Source organism: Spermophilus citellus, assembly GCF_964194105.1.
Source record: "Spermophilus citellus genome assembly, chromosome: 16".
Lineage (NCBI taxonomy): Eukaryota > Metazoa > Chordata > Mammalia > Rodentia > Sciuridae > Spermophilus > Spermophilus citellus.
This window is the reverse complement of record NC_138196.1, coordinates 11040052-11062309: the sequence shown is the minus strand read 5'-3', so window position 1 is coordinate 11062309 and position 22258 is coordinate 11040052. Positions and strand designations below refer to the sequence as shown.

Below are 22258 nucleotides of genomic sequence, written 5' to 3'. Positions count from 1 at the left end.
ATTGTCCTACAAGGTGAATCTGGAGATTATTTTGTTGGCATGACACCGTTGGTTAGGGGCTATTCTATTGTACACAACAAAAAGAGGATGATTTATCATGTCTTTTTTGACCTGACACACAAAACACTAATAACTGGAAGAGTGATTCCAACAATTCTCCAGAGCTGTTAAATTAACTAGGTTTATTAACAAATTAAATTAACTAGGTTTCAGAACAGAAAAAGAATTCCCAAATACCTAGAACCTTTATTTTCTCTCTTGTGGGCCTAAAGGAATAATCCATTTTTTCCCTTTTACAATATAATGGATACACATATAGCTGGCACCTTCTGATGATTTTCTACTTTCTACTGTTGTCTTGCCTTGCCAAAAACATTATATCTTTTGAAATTATACCTATGGACTTTTGTTACTTCCTTTGTGGATCTTTAATTGGTAGTGAACTCCAGCTCTATGACTCAAGATGGCCCAAGGCAGGTCCATTAGTAAAGCCATATGGAAGTTACTTCTGGTGAGAATCAGTACATGATCCAACATTCAGATATTTTGTTTCCTAAATGAAATCAATCTGAATGATACCATAGAACATGGTTCCGAGATACGCATCCTGACTGGAATTCACCTTCCAATCCAAATCATAGTAACGGTTACTTAGAAGTGGTAAGTCAATAAATTCCATTCCATTTTAGGAGAGGGCAGTGAGTTAACATATTCATGACAGTACAGTTTCTATTTTAGCAGAATATTTTAGGTGTGCATGTTCATGTAGACAATTCCAAATTGTGAAAAATGACAGAACTGAGAATAAAGAAACAATTGGGCAGATTAGATGTATGCCTTTTAAACTTGGTCAGTGCCTGACAGTCCCAGGCCAAACCAAAAGCCATTTCCTGGCACTTACTAAATGGAACAATAAACATCTAATTAGTATTGATGTAGGTAGAAAAGAATATATATTTTTTTGTATTTAGAGGAAAACTAGTTTCAATTCCTTTTAGATCTTTGCTTGACGCTTATTAATATCTGTCCAGCCATAAAAATTTCCCTCCCTACTCTTGCCTTTCCTGTCAAAAACCAATATAAGGGCTGAGGATGTAGCTTAAGCACTTTCCTAGCATTGTGAGGCCCTAGCTTTAATCCCTAGCACACCCCTGCCTTAAAGGTCAATGTAAATTAGAATGATAGGAGGAATAAGTATGATCTAGAAAATATTAAGAAATTTATTAGAACACTAAAAACTGTCTGTTGTACTTATATTATTAGGATCAGAGAAAGGAGTGTGGCAAAGAGGCAGCAAATTTATCTTATTTAGAATGGAGAAATATGTACTAGTCCAGCATGTTCCCAAGTCCCCTATAATCTATTCTTAAATTTTGGACTCCTATCATGTCTTTGATATTTCAGGAGCTAACTTAAACTTTACTATGCTACCCATTGATTCAAGGCTGTCTAAGTCAACTTCATGAAATTAAAGCCCTTGTCTGCTTTGACACCTCATAATTCTTGGTACATGGAATATACTCAATAAAGACTTGCTTAGGCTGCAGAGGCATCACAATACCTGATCTCAAATTGTACTACAAAGCTGTAGTAACAAATAGCATGATATTGGCATAAAACTAGATGAGGATCAATGACTAGAATGTGCAGAGAAATCCACAGGGACACAGTCATCTGATCCCTAACAAAGCTGTCAAAAACATACCTTGAGAAAAGATCACCTTTTAGACAAACAGTGCTGGAGGAACTGATTTCCCTATGAACAAGAATGAAATTAGATTCCATTCTTTTCACCCTGCATAATAACTCAAAGTGGATCAAAGACCTGGGAATTCCACCAGAAACAGTATAACTGCTAGAAGAAAACATAGGGTCAACATTCCAACATATTGGCACAGGTAGTGACTTCCTTAATAAGCTTAAGAATAAAAACCAGAAATAAGTGTGATGGCATCAAATGAAAAATCTTCTGCACAGGAAAGGAAAAGAACATGAAGAGAACCTACAGAATGGGAGAAAATCTTTGAAAGCTTTTCCAAGGGAGGATTAATATCCAGAATATGTAATGAGCTCAACACCAAAAGGCAAATAACTCAATCAAAAATAGACAAAAGAATAAACAGTCACTTCTCAAAAGAAAAAATGCAAATAACTGACAAACATGAAAACATGTTCAACAGCCCTAGCAATGAGGGAAATGCAAATCAAAATTATACTGATATTTCATATCACTCCAGTTAGAATGGCAATGATCAAGAACACAAATAACAACAATTGCTGGTGAGGATGTGGGGGTAAAGATACACTTATATATTGTTGGGGGGGCTGCAAATTAGTGCAACCACTCTGGAAAGCAGTATGGGGATTCCTCAAAAGGCTAGGAATAGAATTCGTGTATGACCCTGCTGTCCCACTATTGGTGTATGTATATCCCAAAACACTAAAACCAGCATACTGTAGTGATATATGCATATCAATGTTTATTGCAGCTCAATTCATAACAATCAAGTTGTCGAACCAAGCCTAGATATCCATAAACAGACTAATGGACAAAGCAAATATGAAACACATACCCCACACCTGGAGTTTTACTCAGTCATAAAGAAGAATGAAATTATGTGATTTGCTAGTAAAAGGAAGGAACTGGGGAATATCGTGCTATAAGTGAAATAACCCAGACTAAAAGTCGAGGGTTGAATTTTATATGTGGAAAGTAGGGAAGGGGTAGCAAAAACAAAAAGAGCTCCCCAAATAGGAAGGAGACTCAATATTGCGTATAGGAAGGGAGGAGGAGAGTATATAGGGAAGTCCTAGGGAATGAAATTCCCAAATTATGCTATGTCCATGTAAAAACATGCTACAATGAGTTTATATATAAGACGAGATCAAGTGGATCAGGGAGAGAAGAGGGAGGAAAAAGGAAGGTATTAGGGAATGAGATTGATGCTTTATAATTATACATAATTTGTTCAATTTAAAAAAAATACACAACATTGGCTTTATTGAAGGGAAGGGAAGGGGAGGAAAGGTAATGGATTGAGTCCAAGCTTACTGGTGTGCCATACTAGATACAGCTTCTTGCTTTGTTACTAATCATTCCCTGCATAGGTCCTTGAAGACCTCTAGGTGGCTTACTTCACATACAGTACATCATACCCTGCTACCTGCACACTCTACTAGACATGCTCTTCTCCTCTTCCTCCTGGTTCAACTGGTAAGATCATAGGTCCATTTAAAACCCCATACTATCTGGGGACATCACTAAATCTGTATTAATTGCTCCTATGCTACCTATACCTTGTGCTACACATACTGAGGTGCCCCTTCATCAGTGTACTGTTTTACTGCTAGACGTTTCAACTTATGGTATTCATATGAGTCCTTCATAAAGACAGTAGCTTCAACATTTCTGCATTTCTTTAGCACAGAGTACACAGCAGACATTGAATCAGCATTAATCCATTCATTGTTCATGTCAAGTAGCATTTTAGGTACCACAGTTCACAAAACTTTAAGAACCCTTATCCTCCTGGAGTTTTTTCTAGTCAGAGAAGGCTGATAACAATATATAGGTAAAATACATAAACAGAGAAGGTAAAGAGTGTGTGTGTACATATGCACATGTTACCAAGGAGAATATTTGAGGAAAAAGTGTTCCTATCAGAGGGAACTACAAAGTGCATATACACTGATGTGGACATGGATCTGAGCTGTCTGGGGACATAGCAGTGAGGAAGTGAGTGGCTGAAGCAGAATGAGCAAGCGGGAGTGTAGTGAAAGATGAAAATAAAGGGTGTGTGCAGGGTTAGATCCCAGAGGTCATACAGGCCACAGAAAGGACTTTGGTTTTCAATCCGAGTGAAAAGTCACAAATGGAAGAATGGTGAGCTCCAGCCCACAGTTAACAGGGACATTCTGGCTGCTGAACTGAGAGCAGACTTTAAGGGAGCATTAAAAAAAAGCACTGAGACAAATCTAGGGAAAATACGATAGTGTTCAGACCAAAAGGCTAATAGAGAGTAGAAGAGGTATGAGAAGTAGTTAGAGATGGATGTATTTTGAGGATACAGACAACAGCCTTTGGATGGAGGATGTAAAAAAGAACAGTTGAGGATAATTCAGTGATGTGGGGCTGAAGGGTTTGGGGAATGAAAGATGAAGAAGTTATTAAATCAGGTTAGGAAGACGGGAGGTTTGGGGGGTTTGGAGGTTGAGTTTAAGAATTCCAGTAGACATCTTAGTGGTGATGCTGAATAGGCAGTTTGGTATTTGTGCCTGGAATTCAGAGAAATATCAGCAAAGAATGAAATGATCTTTAAAAGGAGTGAATGTATTTGGAAGAGAGAAAAGTCCAAAGGGTTTAGCCCTGGGCTCTCCAAGATGTCTAGCTGATGAGGAAGAATCGACAAAGGAGTAGCTAGGGCAATAGAAGGAAAACCAGAAATGTGGTTCCAGAAACCAAGCAAACTATTTCAAAGAGGACAAAATGGTCCACCATGTCATCTGTTGCTTGTGGTTAAGTAACATAAGGGGTAAGAATTCACCTCTAGATTTAGCAGTGTGCAGATCACTCTTGATCTTGACTAGTTCTTGTGACAGCATAACTGGAATAGATGTGAGAGAAAAAAGGAGAGCAAGTACAACATACACAAGTCTTTAAATAAGTCTTGCTATAAAGATATGAAGAAAAGACAGTTTGAGGGGAATATGAAGTCAAATATGAGGAGAAAATGCATTTTTTTATGTGTATGGAGTTTCCGTTGGAACAGCAAATACTGATGCAGAGATGGGGAAGGAGTGATAGTTTTTTATCTAGATAGTTTGAATGAGATCTAATGCTCAAGTGATTGTGAGGTGGGTTAACCATTGCTAGAATGTATCTTAACACTAAGCAGAACATTCTGGTAGATTTACAAGCTGGGATAGGTGTGATGAGACCTACTGGATGTTCTCCTCTATTTGCCCCCATTTTCTCAGTGATATAGGATGCAAGTTCATAAAAAGAGATTGACATGAGAAAGTTTAAGAAGAGATGCTGAAAAGTCTTTGGGAAGAATAGGAAAGTGAATTGAAAGGAATATTTATTTATGATGTCTGGGCAGTGATATGAGAGCTGGTTGATCGTAAACTGAAGGCCATGACCAAGTTCAGCTTATAAATGTAAGTATAGGAACTAGATTTTCCAGGATTGCAGATGTAGAAAAGAAACATGACAAATGTTTATTGATTCTGATTCAACTTTGAACAAAACTTATTTCTGTCATCATATAGATATTAGTGGGCAGTTTACCCTTGAGATCATATAACTGTCCCACCACTGTTTGGTTATCATGAAATCAAAAATCCACAAAGGCCAATATTCTGAAATACTCACCACCCTTCAAATCTGTGTTTTAAAAAAATCAAACAATGCTTTTTGCATCATATCTGTGACCTGTGAGAAAGCAATAAATTATGATAAAATATTACTACTTTGATAAAACAATTTTTATAGCCATATCAATGTTTATAGCAGCACAATTCACAATAGCTACATTATGGAACCAACCTAGATGCTCTTCAGTAGATGAATGGACAGGAAAACTTTGGTGTGTGTGTGTGTATACACACACAAACACACACTGGAACATTACTCAGCATTAAAAGAGAATAAAATCATGGCATTTGCAGGTAAATAGATGAAGTTGGAGAACATAATGCTAAGTAAAGCAAGCCAATCCCCCAAAACCAAAGGCTGAATGTTTTCTTTGATATGAGCATGCTGACTCATAATGGTGATGGCTGGGCAGCATGGGAGGAATGGAGGAACTTTAGATAGTGCGGAGGGGACATGGGGGTAGGAATAATGGTGGGATGAGTTAGACATCATTCCCCTTAGTACATGTATGAAGACACAAATGGTATGAAAATACTTTGTGTACAGTCAGTAACTTGAAAAATTGTGCTCTACAGGTGTGATATGAAATGAATTGCATTCTGCCATCATGTAACCAATTAGAATAAATAAATAATTTAAGAAAAATAAAATACAAAAAAGGAAAAAATGAAAAGAACTCTTAAAATTACCTTAACTTTGTATTTGGAAAAAGAAGCATGTGAGGTTACGATATTTTTCTGTTTCTAAGTTCCAATGCAAAGATAATTCAAAAGAGTTCCCCAAACTTATCCTGATACTTTAGTGACAATAAATTAGACTGCAAATGGTTTCAGTTACTCTCCATTTAATATGATTTCCTGGACTGAGGAAACTGTAGCTAGCAGAAATATCCTAAACAACAACCACAAGAACACACCAAACAACATATACCACAACTTGAAAAAAACAACATGCTTTGCTGCTCTGGGCTCTTTAAGTTCAAACTCCATAGTTTAAAGTGGGAGGTAGAATCACAAAGCAGTTTAACATGAGAAGGTCAAGTGTGCTACCGAGGCAAAGGCTGCTACTCACCTCATAACCCTTCAGAGAGGGGCCCACTAGGACCACTGGCCGCATGGAAGGTACAACATCATAAGGAGGAGTGTGCTCTGTCTGCAGAGAGAGGACATGCATTTAGATGTTTCACAGACAGGGGAAATGTAGGATTTTGCATCTAATAAAATAACTTTGCTGAACTCTAATATGAGGCACTGGTTTTCCAGACATTTAAATTTTTTTCTACTTGCCTCTTTTCTAAATAAACCCAATCAAAGGTTGGTGGGTTTATTTTCCTGAATTTCACGTTACTGAATAGTGCAGAGATTTTCTTGCTCATCTCAAGAAATGCTATTATCATAATAGTTCCAAAAGCATAAAGTGCCACTTTTGAACAAAAAACTAGTTGTAGAACAAACAGAAACATGCCTCATGCAGAATATGTGCCATAGGCTTGACTGGAAGTTAATATTGCTTTTCAAATGCATTTGAGTTTTTTGAAGAATTGAGATGATCATGGATAATTACGGAAAAAAGAAAGATTCTATTTTCTTTGTATCTTAGATGTTTGTCTTACCTGCATAAAGCCTAATTTCAAAACATTGTGAATCTCATTACCAAATACTTGAAAATTCTGTTTTGTGAGCATTTAAGTTGGCATGAATGTATATTCCAGTAAACAGTAATTATGAGCACTGTTTCCAGGTTAATAATTAATGCTTTTGGATTTTTAGTTTTTATATGTTGGCATTTAAAAACATAAATGTAAGATTTGTGTCTCAGAAGATGATTAATGTGTAATAACATTCAACAGTGCTTCAGTGCCCTCCAAAGATTAATTATCAACTTGCATATCTAATATACTTCTCAAATGTAGTTTAGTTAGTGTTTCTATTACATAACTAATTCATGTTTTTCTGCAGGAATTTGTTTCTTTTCTGGAAGTGCAGGGGAGGAGATAAATTTTGTTGTAATTTCTAAAACTATCAACATTTTTTAGCTTTCTTCAAATACAGTTTTTTCAAAATAATTATATATTACCTAATTTGATTACATTAAGACTGATTTGTTTGATAGTATTTGTATATTGTATTATTTTAATAACAGAAAATATTAAATTGATCCAGAAATAATCTTTTTAATAAAAAAAGAAATGCAGGAGAGCAATAAATATGGCCTTAGACACTGGGAAAGTTAATATTAATTTTTTCTCTATATAACTCTTTTTTGGTTAAGGAGTACCCTTCTCCACTAAGTATATATATTCATGAAAATATATATACTTAAAGAATTACATGTACCAAAAGAACAATGCTTTTTAAGTATTTTAAGAATTTGGTAAACTAATGTGCAAATGTAATTTTTGTATCAGCCTGTCATTGAAAAACATTTTATTGTTGCTTAAAATTGCTTATTATAAAGTTTCTCGCTTTGTTTGAATTTAAGTTGCTTGTGGGAATGATTTAAAAAGCATTTCAAATTCAATAGTTTCTGTCTGAGATTTCACCAATATTTGTAGACAGCATGATCAAGGGGAAGAAAAATATTACTGTGACTGTGCTGTCACATTTTACTGATTAAAATTTTACCTAGCTCTTAAAATTAATTTTAATAGACACAATTAAGGTAGGATACATTTTTGAACAGAAAAAGAAGAGACAAACATAATACAGTGACAGCACAAATGCCACACAAGCACCACTCTAAAAGCAACCTAAAACACAGAAAACAGTCTTATTGTTGAATCTCAGGCTTTTTTTTTTTTCCTGAGCTCTATGTTGAAAGTTACCACAGATTTGATAACATAAGAAGAATGAATACCAGTGCCGAAGGCATCATAAGCATATTTACTAAATTATTATGTTATACCACCTGGGATATTACTGAAAATGTTTAGAAGCCAAGTCCTTATAACTATGCAGTATAAGAACACATTTCCCACCATCATAATTAGGAATATAAATTGCATGCATTTTTAATAACAGCTACCAAGAAATTTTATTTCCAAGTCTTTAAGTCTAAAGTGGCACAGTGTTTAATAGCTCTTTCGTTCCTCCAATCTGTGACTGCCAACTAGCAAAGGGTTCCCATGCTGGTAATCAATTGGCTTCTTAATAAGGTAGCTACAGAAATTACCTTATTTGATGGAATATTGGTACTTTGTTCCCTATTGATAAAAAGTATGTCTTTTTTGTGGGGGAAGGGTGCCAGAGATTGAACTCAGGGGCACTCAACCACTGAGCTACATCCCTAGTCCTATTTTGTATTTTATTAGAGATAGGGTCTCACTGAGTTGCTTAGCACCTTGCTAAATTGCTGAAGTTGGCTTTGAACTCGGAATTCTCCTGCCTCCGCCTCCTGAGCTGCTGGGATTACAGGCATGTGTCACTGCACCCAGCCAAGAATACGTCTATTTTATCTTCCCTTTCCTACTTACCCTATTTTGTTTGAATCATTTAGTGAAAAATTTGTGATAAGCTCTTTTTAAAGTTGTGAAATTTAAGGGTAAGCAAACTTCAAACACTATCTTGACCAGCATCATGGTTTAAGTGGCTGTTCTTGTCCTGTGATGTCCAGAGTGGTTTACCAATGATGGTTTTCTAAGTTCCTAACCTGTGGACACTGCTGGTCACTTGGCTGCAAGATTTAGCTGTGATCAGAAGATAGGACCAGAAAGATAGGCCCACTGGAGTGGATGAATATTAAGTTGGGGCTTTCTGTATTAACACAAAAATCCAGGTGTTTTAAGTTTTGCCTTAAGTTCTGAGGTCTTCCCTTCTTAAGGTATCCTAAATTTATTTTTTAAAAAAAAACAACTAAGTGTAGGGTTCAGTATATGATACAATGAGTTAATTAACCTAGAGTTCCTCTACAGAGTAAAATACTTGTTTGCAGAGGAAAAGATTTTAGTATTGAGAAACTATGGGGCAGAGAGTATTCCCATGTTTGTGCTAGGTTGGTGACATTAGGAAATATGAGTCTAAACGACAGCAGAGTAGCTTCTGGAAAGTGGCTTATAAATGAAGGGGAAAAATGGAAATTTGGGGGTATGTGTTCCTTTAAAAAATAATACTTGAAGCTACAAAACATGCTGAAAGGAATCAGGCTATCTGGTATAAAGAGAGCTCAGGAATTCCCTGGAATTTCCAGTCAGGGGACAAGCAGCATCAGTGCGTAGCATCTTGGTTGGCCAATGGCAAAGGCTCTATGCATGGCCACCAGCCCCATTGTCCAACAGGTGAGATGCTGAAATCTGACTGATGGAGAAGGCAAGAACATTGGGAGAGTATTTATATATGACAATAGGAAAAACTCACAGTAAACCGCCAAAACAAGCCTGCAGTTTTCCACTGGTCTTGTTCATCTGCAGATTTTGCACCTAGTGGATTAGAAGTTTAAATACTGACTAAATTAAAAATTGAATCATCTTTTTTAGTACAAGCTATGTATCTGGATATCATAAATCAGTATCTAATAACTGCTTTAATATGCTTGATTATCAGTTAAATTTCTGGAAAAAAGAAAGAAACAAAGACAGACAGAATAAGCATGCACAATTGAGGTGCATTAGATGGAGTTGTCAGTGTTGGACATCCTTTGAATGCTGAAACAAATTCCCTTGGTGGTAGATATTATTCCATCAAAAAGAATAAGTACTGTAATGGTATTTTAACAGGTCACTGAATTTAGCCGGTTTGAAATGCATGGACTCAATTAGCTGTTGATAGGTTCTTTTCTTAGGACAGAAATTATTGTATTTAATAAAACTGTGAGAATTAATGCTAATGATGCCAGTGGCAGGATAAACACAGCTTATGTCAATGTAAACTTACCAATTTCTGCTTCTGCTTAGCTACAGCAGCGTGGAAAAGAAACAAAGAATAACAGAGCATGCATGTTATTGGCTTGTCAAAGGACACAGACAGTCAACAGGACTAGAAATGTGACACAGTGCAGTTGAGCGGGTGGACAACGGGAGCTGGGAAGTTCATGTTACCTTCTTAAAGAAGGGCATTCTTTTCTCTTTGGAGTGGGGTGACGTTACACTGTTTGCACTGGGCTTAGGGGAGCGGTGGTTTGCTGGAATATCATTTTCTTCTGCATCTAAGCCAGTAGCATCTATGTCTATAGCTATATACAGACAAACAATTCAAAAATCATCAGGTGGACAGGAGAGGAAAAACAGGTTATAAAGAAAATAAAATGAAACCAAATAAACTAACCACTATAAAAGAGCTATCATAAATAAGTGTTCAACACAGTACACAAAGAAAGTAAAATTTAAAGGTACAGCACATTAAGAATGCAATGTAATCAAATCTGATAAAACTGAAAGATACCCTTATCATATCTGTTTGCTTGAGCAAATCTATTCCATGTTAGATCTCTTGAATATTTTGAGAAATATTTTTAATTTATAGTTTCAGATATAATGTTGCTATTCTCCACATAGACTATATAAACCTACAGTACAGAACATTCTGCTTCACTTTGTACAGTGTCTTAACCCAGCTTTTAGATAATAGGCAACTATATTGAAAACTTAACAGGATTTGTCTCATATTTCTAATTTTGTGGAAAATAGGGGCCATGTGAAAAGATTTACTACAATTGCAACAGGCATTTGAGGGAAAGAGAATAGAAAATCCTCAATCCAAACAGCACAGAGAGGGATTCAGGATAGACAGGATTAAAATGAATGGCAAGTGCACACTCAGAAAGGCCTGATCAAAGACTAATTGGAAAACACTGGATCTGATGATATCCCAATGAAATCAGTCTAATAAAAACAATAAGGCTTGTGGTGACTTATGAAGCCACTGGTTATAACCCATTAGGCAGAATGGAGGGCACAAAGACCTAAGATAATAGGTCACTGTTCTTTTCCACTGTACAGTGAGGGTTTGGGATTGTTGCTTGACATCCTTCCATTTGAAATCGTTCAACATAAAAATACTACTCTTAAAAAGTAGCAAATGGGAAAAGGATGCATAATCTCAGAGTTTATAAAAATGTTTCCACACGTAATTATGATACAATTCTTTCAACTATAGAAGCACTTAAAAATAAGATGGTCGACGTTGATATAAGATTTAAAGGCTGAACTTAGAGTTTATGCTCTCAGTAATAACTCGGCAGGGCAGGACTCAGAACCTAGTTCTCCCATTGCAGTGAGTCCATTCTTGTCCCTATACCATGCTGCCCCCCAGTTCAGTCCTTCTCAATCTGGGCACACACTTTCAATTCCTTTTGCTTCTTCAAGGGGGTCATGTCTTTGGTATCAGGATTCAGGAGGGTATCACAGAGTTGAGCTCACTAGAAAATTATTTTATAGTTGAGATTAGATCAGGAAGATGAAAAGAAAATTTACTTACCATGTGGGAAAACACCATATCATACATGTTAGCCCTCTAACAAAAACCACAGTACTTTCAGATTGAAGGAATGATTTACCATTTGGAACAACAGATTGCTTGGTGTTGCAACACATATACATTCCTGTGACATACAAGCTGAATTGATGCTCACAATAGTCTCTTTTAACCTTCCAAAGAAGGGGAGATCATCTTATAGGCATGTTATTTTTCAGTTTTGTGGTTATTAAGGATTTTAGATCATTCAGCCATTTGGAAATTAGGATCTCATTTAATTTTTCTGTTTCATTTGATAAGGTCAAAAACCTGTGATGGAGTGAATACCTGGCACTGTTTGTACAGTGTTACAAATACCAGTTTGGGCTTGCATAATAGATCAGGTACCGTCTTCTATCAAGGGAAAGTAGTAATAAACTAAATTAATTCCACATATTTACCTAGTAAATATGTCTTTCTTTTTACTGTCTATGCATATGGAGTAACTAAAAGGTTCAGTGTGTGGTGTGCCAAGAAATTATAAAATGTGCCCAGGGCTTTGAACCTACCCTGGCTTTTATAGCACACTATGGTTAACCCTTTGCTCATATAGGTATGTTTCATTATGGGGCTTATTGAATGATTATCATGGGAAAAGTCTGAAAAATAGAAAGTTTTGAGGAATAATTTTTCTGGAATCCTAAAAAGGAAGACTATTGTTAGTACTTTTCTGGACTAAGGAGAGGATCTGGGCCATTATTTCATTGTTCCTGTAACAGGTCTTAACCAATATTAAATACATTTCCTTTCTGGCCATAGATTTCCACATACTCTTTCTTTTTTTCCACCTCTTATTTGGCTTAGTAAGGCTCCAATCAAGGGACAGTTCCCTCTGAATGCCTTTCTGAAACTAAGGGTGCCCAATTGGAGGTCAAAGTTGATAGTACTCTGGGATGGCAAAGTTCATGAACTGAATTTTATGCTTTGCCCACTAAACCCTGTCTGCTGTGATCATCAGATGAATTTGTTTTAAAAGGAAGAGTGGAAATGCATAAATGTTGTGATGTGCTCAGATATTTGGCTACCCACACACATAGCCTGAGTGAAGACTAAAATTTATCTTTATTTCAACACAGGGGCCCCATATCCCAAAGAGACAACTTTCCAACTTACTGGTTCTGAATTTAGTTAACTTAAGTCTAAAAGCATTTGGGTTTTCTTTATAACACTGATAATTCAAGAATATGTGTTCACTTTCAGAACACATCAAAAAGAGAATCTTTTTTTCACAGTTCTGTATAGTATGTTGGATTCACATGGTTCTCCTTTTACTAAGAGATGTTACTGCTTTTTAAATTCAGAACTGTATTTCCATACCTCGGCAAACATTAATATTTAGTTGGAAAAAATACTTTGAAAATAGCTTTTTCAGTCCTCCTTAGTAGCATTTATGTTTATATATGTGCATACATGTATATGCATGTATGTATGTAATTATGTACAGAGCCTTGGGAACATTTTTTGAAAGGTATATTTTGTTTTATCTCAGAACTTGGGTCAAGGTGAGCAGAGCTCAAGGGTGATGTGTCTACACACATGCAGGTGTGTGGCATACTTCCCCATTATGCAAATGTGAAGTAGAAAGTTTTCCTTTCCACACCCTTGAGAACATCCATGCACATTTACTTCAGTCAGATGCTAATATTCCTTGGTCTAGCAATGATTGAGGGGAATTATAGATAGGGCCTCTGAGAAACAAAAAGATGAAATTATAGGCCAATCCACACTTGATAATTGGGGTAGTTGTTCCTGGATCCTCTAAAATTTTCTGAAGGTTTACCTTAGATCTATTGAGCTATTGATGTAAAAATTACCACAAAAAAGATATGCTTATTATTCATTTCACAGTTGATCACATCTCCAAGCCAGTCGGTCAAATGTTTTATTCTCTTGGTATTCAGAGAAGTTATTCCAAAGTCCTGTGTCTGTATAAAACTTTGGTGAAGTTTAAAGTCATCTTTATTTTATTATATTCTTCATGGAACTTATTTTTAGTAATGATAAACATATGACTATAAAATGAAATTTTATTTTACATATACACTAACTTATTCTCCAAAATGCACGCACTGGTTTTCATTATATGGCTAGAATGATTAGATGGCTACAGTCTGGTTAGAGGAAATGAAAGAACTGTACTGGCTGACAAAAGAGGGGCTTTATCACAATGTGATGTAGCATTTTTTCCATCTTAAGAGCCTAGTAGCAGTCCTCAGGAATCCTGGAGATATTCTTTTACATATATAGGAAATGTATGAGTCTATGTAGGAATCTGTACAGCTTCACACATTTGAGTGGAGCAGGATTAGGTTCCTTTCTTCTGTGCATTCAGGGAAGACCTTCTTCCTAATGCTCAAGGGAAGATACAAGCCTCACATAATAGCTACAGTAGTTTAATCTTCCCTTCAACCACACTGTTACTTCATTTTGAGCATCTTAGAATTGCTGCAAGTTATAAGCTCATTGCTTTTGAAATCAATATGCATCCTAATTTCTCATTGTGTTCAGATTTTGCTCACTTAAAAAGAAATCTGTAGTTTTTGCTAAATCTCTAGTTTCTAAAAGCTGTCCACATTCAGGAACTTGGTATGATTATTAATAGAAGAATTGTGTTCTTAAGACACTGTAGTCAGAGTGTCGACAGTTTCTTACTTTTCTATAGATGCATAATTCTCTTTATGATTTTTTTTCTCATTTCCAGCTTCTTGGAAATCACACACAAGATCATTTTGCTATAACACTCTGGCAGCCAATCCTTATAATCCTACTGACCCCCAGTTATGTCGTATAAAATCCAAGGCACTGATTATGAGCTTTCATGCTAAGACAGTGAGTGTTCTATTGATATAGAAATGTAAGCTCTACTCAAAATGCTAGAGTTGCCACATAAAACAAAATACACTTAAATTTGATTTCCAGATAAAAACATTTTTTTAGTTTAAGTAGGATCCATAAATTTTCAGTGTTAAGTATTTCCCATGAAATACATACTTAGACTAAAGATTATTTTTGTTTACTTGAAATTTTCAGCTTTAAATGCTGTCCTTTATTTTGTTTAGCACTTATAAGAATAAATCCATTGCTTTGGAAAAAATAAGTAGTGTTACTCTGCCTACAAGAGTTTTTGTTGATATTTCTGTGCATTGTCTATGTCTTCCACAGAGCCTGTCTAGTGTTTCTTCTGAGAAGCTGATCACTCCATCTTCACTTAAGTGTCCATTCCTCACTCTATTCTAAAGTTTGAATGCTATGTTCTCTTTTTATTTAATTCTGAAGCCCTACAACTCACACTATACTGTGATAGTTGGCGGGCATTCACTTCTTTATTGCTATGGTCATCTATAGTAACTCAGAGTAAATTGACACACTTTTTTTTTTCACCCAAAGCCAGAAAAAGTTCTCCAAATTCTTGCTAACTCCACAAGTTAGTTTTTTATTTAGTTAGTTTTGATTTCTGATATATCTTAGCATTTGTAGGATTGACAGAGTGATTCAGTGTATGTGAATTCATGAAACTAGATCAGACTGGGGGAAGCATGAAATGCAGTATATACTGTTCAGCACTTATCACCTACGTACCAGATGATGGAGGTGTAGATTTTCTGGAACTAGGAACAATGTCACCCAAACTGGATGAAGAATTTCCTCCTGATTTACTGAAGTAAAGCAAAAACTCATATTAAATCTGATACTTATTTCAGATTCTAAAACATTCATACAGCTTAATAGACATGCTACTTGATTGTATTTTTATTGAACTTTAAAATGTATTTTCTTTTTTCTTTTTCTTTACAAGAATGTGAACAGTAATTTCCTGGTGGAGACTCTGGAGTACTTGAAATGATTATGTGATGGTCTCTGTTCACATTTTCAAATCCGAGATTTTATTTTAAAAAGCCTTCAGAGAATAGAAGCAAACTAGGATAATTTCTGCAGGCTTCAGGTTCTCTAGCCAGATCAGAAGTGACTAAACAACAGAGACTTCTTCTGCTTTTTTTTTTTTTTTAATTTGGAGGCCTTCTGAGTTAGTGAATACAAAGAATATTATTGCTAACACCCAAGTTGAATGTTTTCTTCTTGTTTAGTTCCAGCTCCTTTGTCTTAGCTTCATTATTTTTACTATACTAAGATTCAAAGTGCTCAAGCCTTCATGGGCAACCTATAAAAGTAAAACAAAGCAATTTTAAAGCTTGCTAACCTTTCACATGAAAAAAATGTGAAACAGAGTACTTTATGATTTAATCAGCAATTAGTACCCAGAATATTTCATAAGCATAGTTAATATGGAGAATTAAACTGGGTTAATTTAGAAATGATCTGAAGAGCATATCCTTGAAAACCACCAAATTCTAAAATTTGATAGAAGATACATTTCTGCATCTTAGAACCTTTGGAGCTAATATTAAAACAATAGCATTGGCCGCATGGTGGCTCATGTCTATAATCCCAGTGGCTCGGAGCTGAGGCAGGAGGATCACAAGTTCAAAGTCAGCCTCAGCAAAATCAAGGTGCTGAGCAACTCAGTGAGACCTCATCTCTAAATAAAATGCAAAATAGGGCTGGGGACCTGGCTCAGTGGTTGAGTGCTCCCGAGTTCAATCCCCAGTACCAAATAAAAAAGCATTTATGGTTTTCATCAGTGTACAAGAACGGCAATAACATATTACTCAAATTCACAAATGAAGATGGCAATCAGCATCTTTTTCTTTAAATATTTTAGTTGTTGATGGGCATAGTACCTTTATTTTATTTATTTATTTTTTTATGTGGTGCTAAGGATTGAACCCAGTGTCTCAAATGTACAAGGCAAGCACTCTACAGCTGAGCCACAACCTCAGCCTGACAAGAAATACCTTAAAAGAGGACACAGAATTTGGGCAAAATGATCCCATTGCTTAATGTTTATTATGCATGAGCAAGAATCTAGTTGAAAGAATTCGTCACAGTGTCTGTGAATCAAAGGGCAATATTCACTATATTAATGTTATAGTGAATATTAATATGAAATCTCAGCAACAGTAAATAATAAAAAACTGAATCATTGCTGTTATTCTAGCATTTTCATATATAAAACAAACATGACATATCAAAAACCTATTAAGTAACTACCAGGGGGGCTCTACATCTATTTTAAGTTTTTAAGAGATACTCCTTTATATTTAATAAGTAACCAGACAGTATGTAAAATTAGTAAGAAGTAGTATTTATAGAGGCAGTTTCTGGCAGTTATGTAAGGACACCTATTACCAAAACCAAAACATTTTCTTCCAGAAGTTTATTGTATTTTCTTTTTCTAAAACACTAAGTATAATTTCAGTTTAAGTGTGGGTTTATTTTACATTCTTTTTGCAGTTTAATAGTCAAAATATTATTTTAGCTGTGTAGTATTTTGACAGATAATCCTCAGTTAAAATGTCCAGGTTGCAAATTTGCCCTTTACTTTTTTGGGGGGACGTGGGGAGGGGTACCGGGAATTGAACTCAGGGGCACTCAACCGCTGAACCACATCCCCAGCCCTATTTTGTATTTTATTTAGAGACAGGGTCTCACTAAGTTACTTAGCACCTCGCTTTTGCTGAAACTGGCTTTGAACTCATGATCCTCTTGCTTTAGTCTCCTAAGCCACTGGGATTATAGGTATGTGCCACAGCACCCAGCCAGTCCTTAACTTTTACTTGTATAAAAAATGCCGAATTTGTAAACCACATCCAAGTGTAATCGCCTTTTCTGTTCGTTTTGATAGTTTACTGGAATTTTGAAACACTGCTCCAGACTCTGTCTTAATTTTTTTTTTAATGTTAGGAGACAAATGAAAAAAACCTACAAAGGCAGGAAGTGTTTTTATTCACTTAGGCAAGTTTGTGTTTAGAGATGGGGCTGAATCCTGAGAACTAAAGGAAAGATTATACTTCTATCTGAAAAGTTAACCCTGGAATTAATTATAAGATGCTATGAACTTGACAGTTGTAAATGCTACTTAATGAGGATGGCTATTCCAAACTGACACATTCCATTTCATTTGTTGATACTTGGGTAAAAAAATCCTTGCTGACATTTAAAATGTTATCATTGACAAAGGAATTTGCATCATCATATGAACAAACAAGACATAAAGCATAGAGAAACAGAAACCAAGCTGTTCAGATTAAACTAAAGTCTTGCCTGTAGCCCATCCTTCATGTGGGGAGAAGTTTGTCATGTATGTCCTTGGACTTGTCTGCATAGGTTTCAGTTTAAAATTCACCACCTGTCTGGGCAGCCCCCTAGTGAGTTGTCCAGTGAAGGGTAAATAACCTCAAGCCTGCTAGGAAGGATTATTCAGCCCCAGCCGATTACATAACTCACATAATCGCTATCTGCAAAGGCAGTTTTAACTTGTTTCATACCTAGTGTCTCTTTAAATACTTAAAAGTGGATAGAACTGAAAATTGAGTTTCTTAGGTGAAAATGAAACTAACAGATGACAAGAACTGCTATTTGCCAATCATGTCTGAGACTGTCATCTCTAAAACATCTCCCTGCCATGCCAGGCAGCTAAAGACACTCGGATTAGTCACCACGGCTGCTCTGTGCCAGAGTATTTTCAGCAAATGATTAGGACTTCAGATTTCCTCTGCACTGAAGCTGGAATTTAATACTGTATGACCTTAGCTATTTTCATTAATGATCATATTTAACTTTAGTTCTCTACCAAATGGGATGAAGTTTTTAAAATGCAGTATTTATGCTATCAATAGACCATATCACCAGGCTACTTTCAAATACATAAGACTGTAGAATACAAACAGTATAAATATGATGTTATACTCTGAACTTTTGCACAAACTCTTGACATTTTTCTCATACCTGGGGTAGAATTTCCCTTGCTTGGCTCTCTGCTCATGCTGTAGCCTCATGTTTTCTAGTTTAACTGGGCTTGGAATGAATCCGATTTCACAGCCTTCTTTAACCAGTCGCCCTATCCACCAGTCATTATTAAATTTCTAAACACAAAATCAGAAGTGTTAAAATCAGAAGTTCAAATCTTTGAATCCTTTTTCTTCCACATTAACCATTTTCAATGGAGAGAGAATGTGACAATTACAATGAACTATGCCTTAAATATCATAACTCAAGAAGCCCTTAGGTTCATGGGTTTAATGCGTTTGGTGTGTGCAGCAGTCCATTAAAGGCTTTACGCTTTCTTCTTTTGCTCAGTGCTGCCTTTACGATGGGGTAGAATTCTGTCACAGTTGCTGTTGTCACCATGAGTAGGACAGGCTTTCTAGGTTCAGAGATTAATAGCTCTTCCTAGTGAAAGACCATCAGGAACTAGGAAGAATTAGAGATTTTTCCCTTAAATAATCAGATTAACTAGAAAAATTAAGAGTGAGATAAATACCGGAATCTATCTGAAATATTTTGTGTTTGTAAAACTGCACAAAGGTAAATTTTGCTAACAGAATTCACACATGATTTTTCTTTATGTTGATGCTGATACTTTATCTCCTATAGGTAGAATATTTATCTTTAGTCTGTATAATTTAATTTCATTTTCCTCAACTGAATAAGTCTATTCTGGAACACTTCAAAAAAGAATATTCATTGTTTTCTTTTTCTTTCCGTGGTAGAAAGAGATTCTCCTCTGAGCATTATCCATCAAGAGGAGACCTTATGTTACTCTAATTTCTTGTTATAGTGAGGTTCTAGGCACACTACTACTTCTGAAAACTTTTTCTATCTTTTCTATATAACCAATATTTTATATCTCTTTTATGTTACTGAAATGATAGTCTTTTAATTGGCACTTATTACCTCTTTATAATGTTTAGTGCATTGATAAGTTAAATTTACATATGTAAAGTGTTACACTATGACATATGTAAAATGCTCCAATTGTAAATCCCTCCAGATCCAAGAAAAATATCATGTGCACACACACAATATTATGTAGGGGGACTTTCTGTCACTTAATAAAATGTCCCACATAGCAGGCATTTCATACATGTTGAGTCCAAACAAAATTTAAACATAAGGGTGAATTGTTCCAATTTGCACATTATATTGTTATTAACTGACAGGTAGAGACATATGGCATAGAGGAAAATAATTTTCCTAATATCTCTTTCTTGCCTCACTGGCTCCAACTTCTGCCATTCTCCCTTTCACTACAGAAATTTAGCACTCAAGGGGGAAAAAGGGCACGCGTAATCTGAGTTTAGACATTGTCAGCAGAGAAGAAGACTCGTGAATTCTGGAAATTATTAAACCTTCCCCTGATGGCTAAACTTCAGACATCAGAAAAATCTACACATAGTCAAGGTTAAACCTTAAAAGAAAAAGTAGAGGTTAAGCATAAAAAAGGATAATCTACTGTAACAATTCCTGATATCTGGGCCACAGAGCCCAAGGGAGCCCTGAAGTTATTGCCAGAAGCCCTTGATTCCTTTCCACTTTAAAAATGTACATTTATATCAGAAAAACTTGAGGGTCATTGATTCAGTGTATATTATACAACTGCAGCTGTATACTCAGGCTATTTCACAATAATAAGAAATGAAAAATGATGTTTCAAGGTGAAAAATAAAACTGATAGAAATTAAAATTATTTTCCTTACTTCCTTAACATGCAGAAAATCTTTTGCTTCAAACGAAATGGCCATGCCTGGCACTGGAACATCATCTTCATGGGCTGCACTATAGCTGACATTTGTCCTAACTGCAAATGCAACGGGTTTTGTCTAAGGAAGAAAAGGGGAAAAAAATTAAGGAAAGAAACAATCGCTCCCTTCCAATCTCCCCCATCAAATAAAAGACACAATGAAAACCTGTTGCAATCATTTTCTTCCCCTTTTGTTCTTTATCACATTACAACTTGTTTGTATCCCCAATGCATGAAATAGTTCTCAGCTATATACCACCCATTTTTGAACTAGAAAAAGGCCATTGTTCTCTTTGAAAGCACTACAAGTAATAAAGGTGAAGATGATCTGAAATGAGTGTTTACAGAATAACAGCTTATAGTAATTGGACATCAGGAATCACAAACAGGAATACAAATGCCCAGTTCATTAGTTTGGGAACTGGAAAAGACAGAGTTTGCCTCCCTACCCCTACTTTAAAACATCTAATATAATTAGTAAAGACATGATTTCTAAAGACATAATATTTTGACAAAGGATCAGAGAATATATGTAACAACTTTAACACTATTATTCATGGCTACAGGGAAGTTTGAAAGTGGTGACCTTTCATTCTCTTTTCCCCCTTGAGTTCACTCAGCCACTAAAGATAACATTAATTAAGTCATCCTTCATTATTTGATGTCTTGAGAATTCTCAGATAAGCAAGTACTGCCGATAGAGGGCAAATGCTTATCCTCAAGATGAACAAAGTAAGCAAGCTCAGAAAGGATGAAAAAGGGGTATTGTTCTAACTGGTATCTGTATTTCACATTGTGGACAAGTGGATGTTTTCTGAACAGTTTTGCCCTACTCAACCAGTGCCCATCTGGACCTGCCAGGAAGGACAAGGGAGAGTAAAGTAGAGATCTGTCTTATTTCTGAAAAATCCACAGTTAATCTGTGCTGTTACTGTCTGGGTTGGGGACTAAGCTAAGAGTCCTACTCAGGTCTACTCACAGTTTGCATAGTAGGAAAAGAGGCCCACACTCTGGATATAGGCACAGTAGACACAAAGTGAACTGAAATATCTGACAAGCCAATTTTTGGTATCCATTACGAATTTTAATGATACAAGGGCTACTGCTCCTTAAGTCGAAATTTAAAATACATGCTTATATATGTGTGTATATTTTTTTTAATTTGTAAAAATAAGTATCACCCATAGTTCTACCACTGAAAATCTTTTTAAATTTTTTTTTAGTTGTAAATGGATCTTTTATTTTATTTTATTTATTTATTTATTTATTTATTTATTTATTTATTTATTTATTTATGGTGCTAAGGATCGAAGCCAGGGCCTCACACATGTCAGGCAAGTACTCTACCACTGAGCCACAACTCCAGCCCCCTGAAAATCCTTGATAGCATTATGCTACTTCCATTTTTTTCTTGGAATTTTCCTAAATATGTAAATTTTATTCCAAGAACAATAATCATAATATATTTCATTTTTATCTAGTTTTTAATTTGACATTTTTCATGTGACATATTTTGCTATATACCAAAATAAATATATAAGTAAATGTTTCCCCACATTTATTCCTCCTCTTCTAAGGCCCAGCACAAATCACTTCCTTGTACCATCACTATCTTTAGACTGAGATAATTAGCACCTCATAGAAATTAGTGGATCTAACTGATTTTTGTGGCATAAACATTTTGAGGTCAGTAGCCATTTATATTCTCATCTTTCTCTCCCCACTCACACCCCCTATCCCTAAAAAGGAAAGCAATGTCCCCAGAGCAAGAACAGAAGTCAAGAAACCTTGGCC

General features: G+C 35.6%; 1 protein-coding gene across 1 annotated transcript; it reads right to left on the bottom strand.

The window, feature by feature from the left end:
- Window positions 1-4384: 4384 nt before the first annotated feature.
- On the bottom strand, window positions 4385-20597 carry LOC308635086 (voltage-dependent L-type calcium channel subunit beta-2-like; the record flags this gene model as incomplete). Its single annotated transcript, XM_081269341.1, has 6 exons — window positions 20421-20597; window positions 18670-18806; window positions 15403-15479; window positions 10410-10543; window positions 6449-6529; window positions 4385-4417 (listed from the first exon to the last, which is right to left on the bottom strand). The coding sequence occupies exons 1-6, from the start codon at window positions 20463-20465 to the stop codon at window positions 4385-4387; spliced, it is 507 nt and encodes a 168-aa protein (XP_081125467.1). The 5' UTR covers window positions 20466-20597.
- Window positions 20598-22258: the final 1661 nt, after the last annotated feature.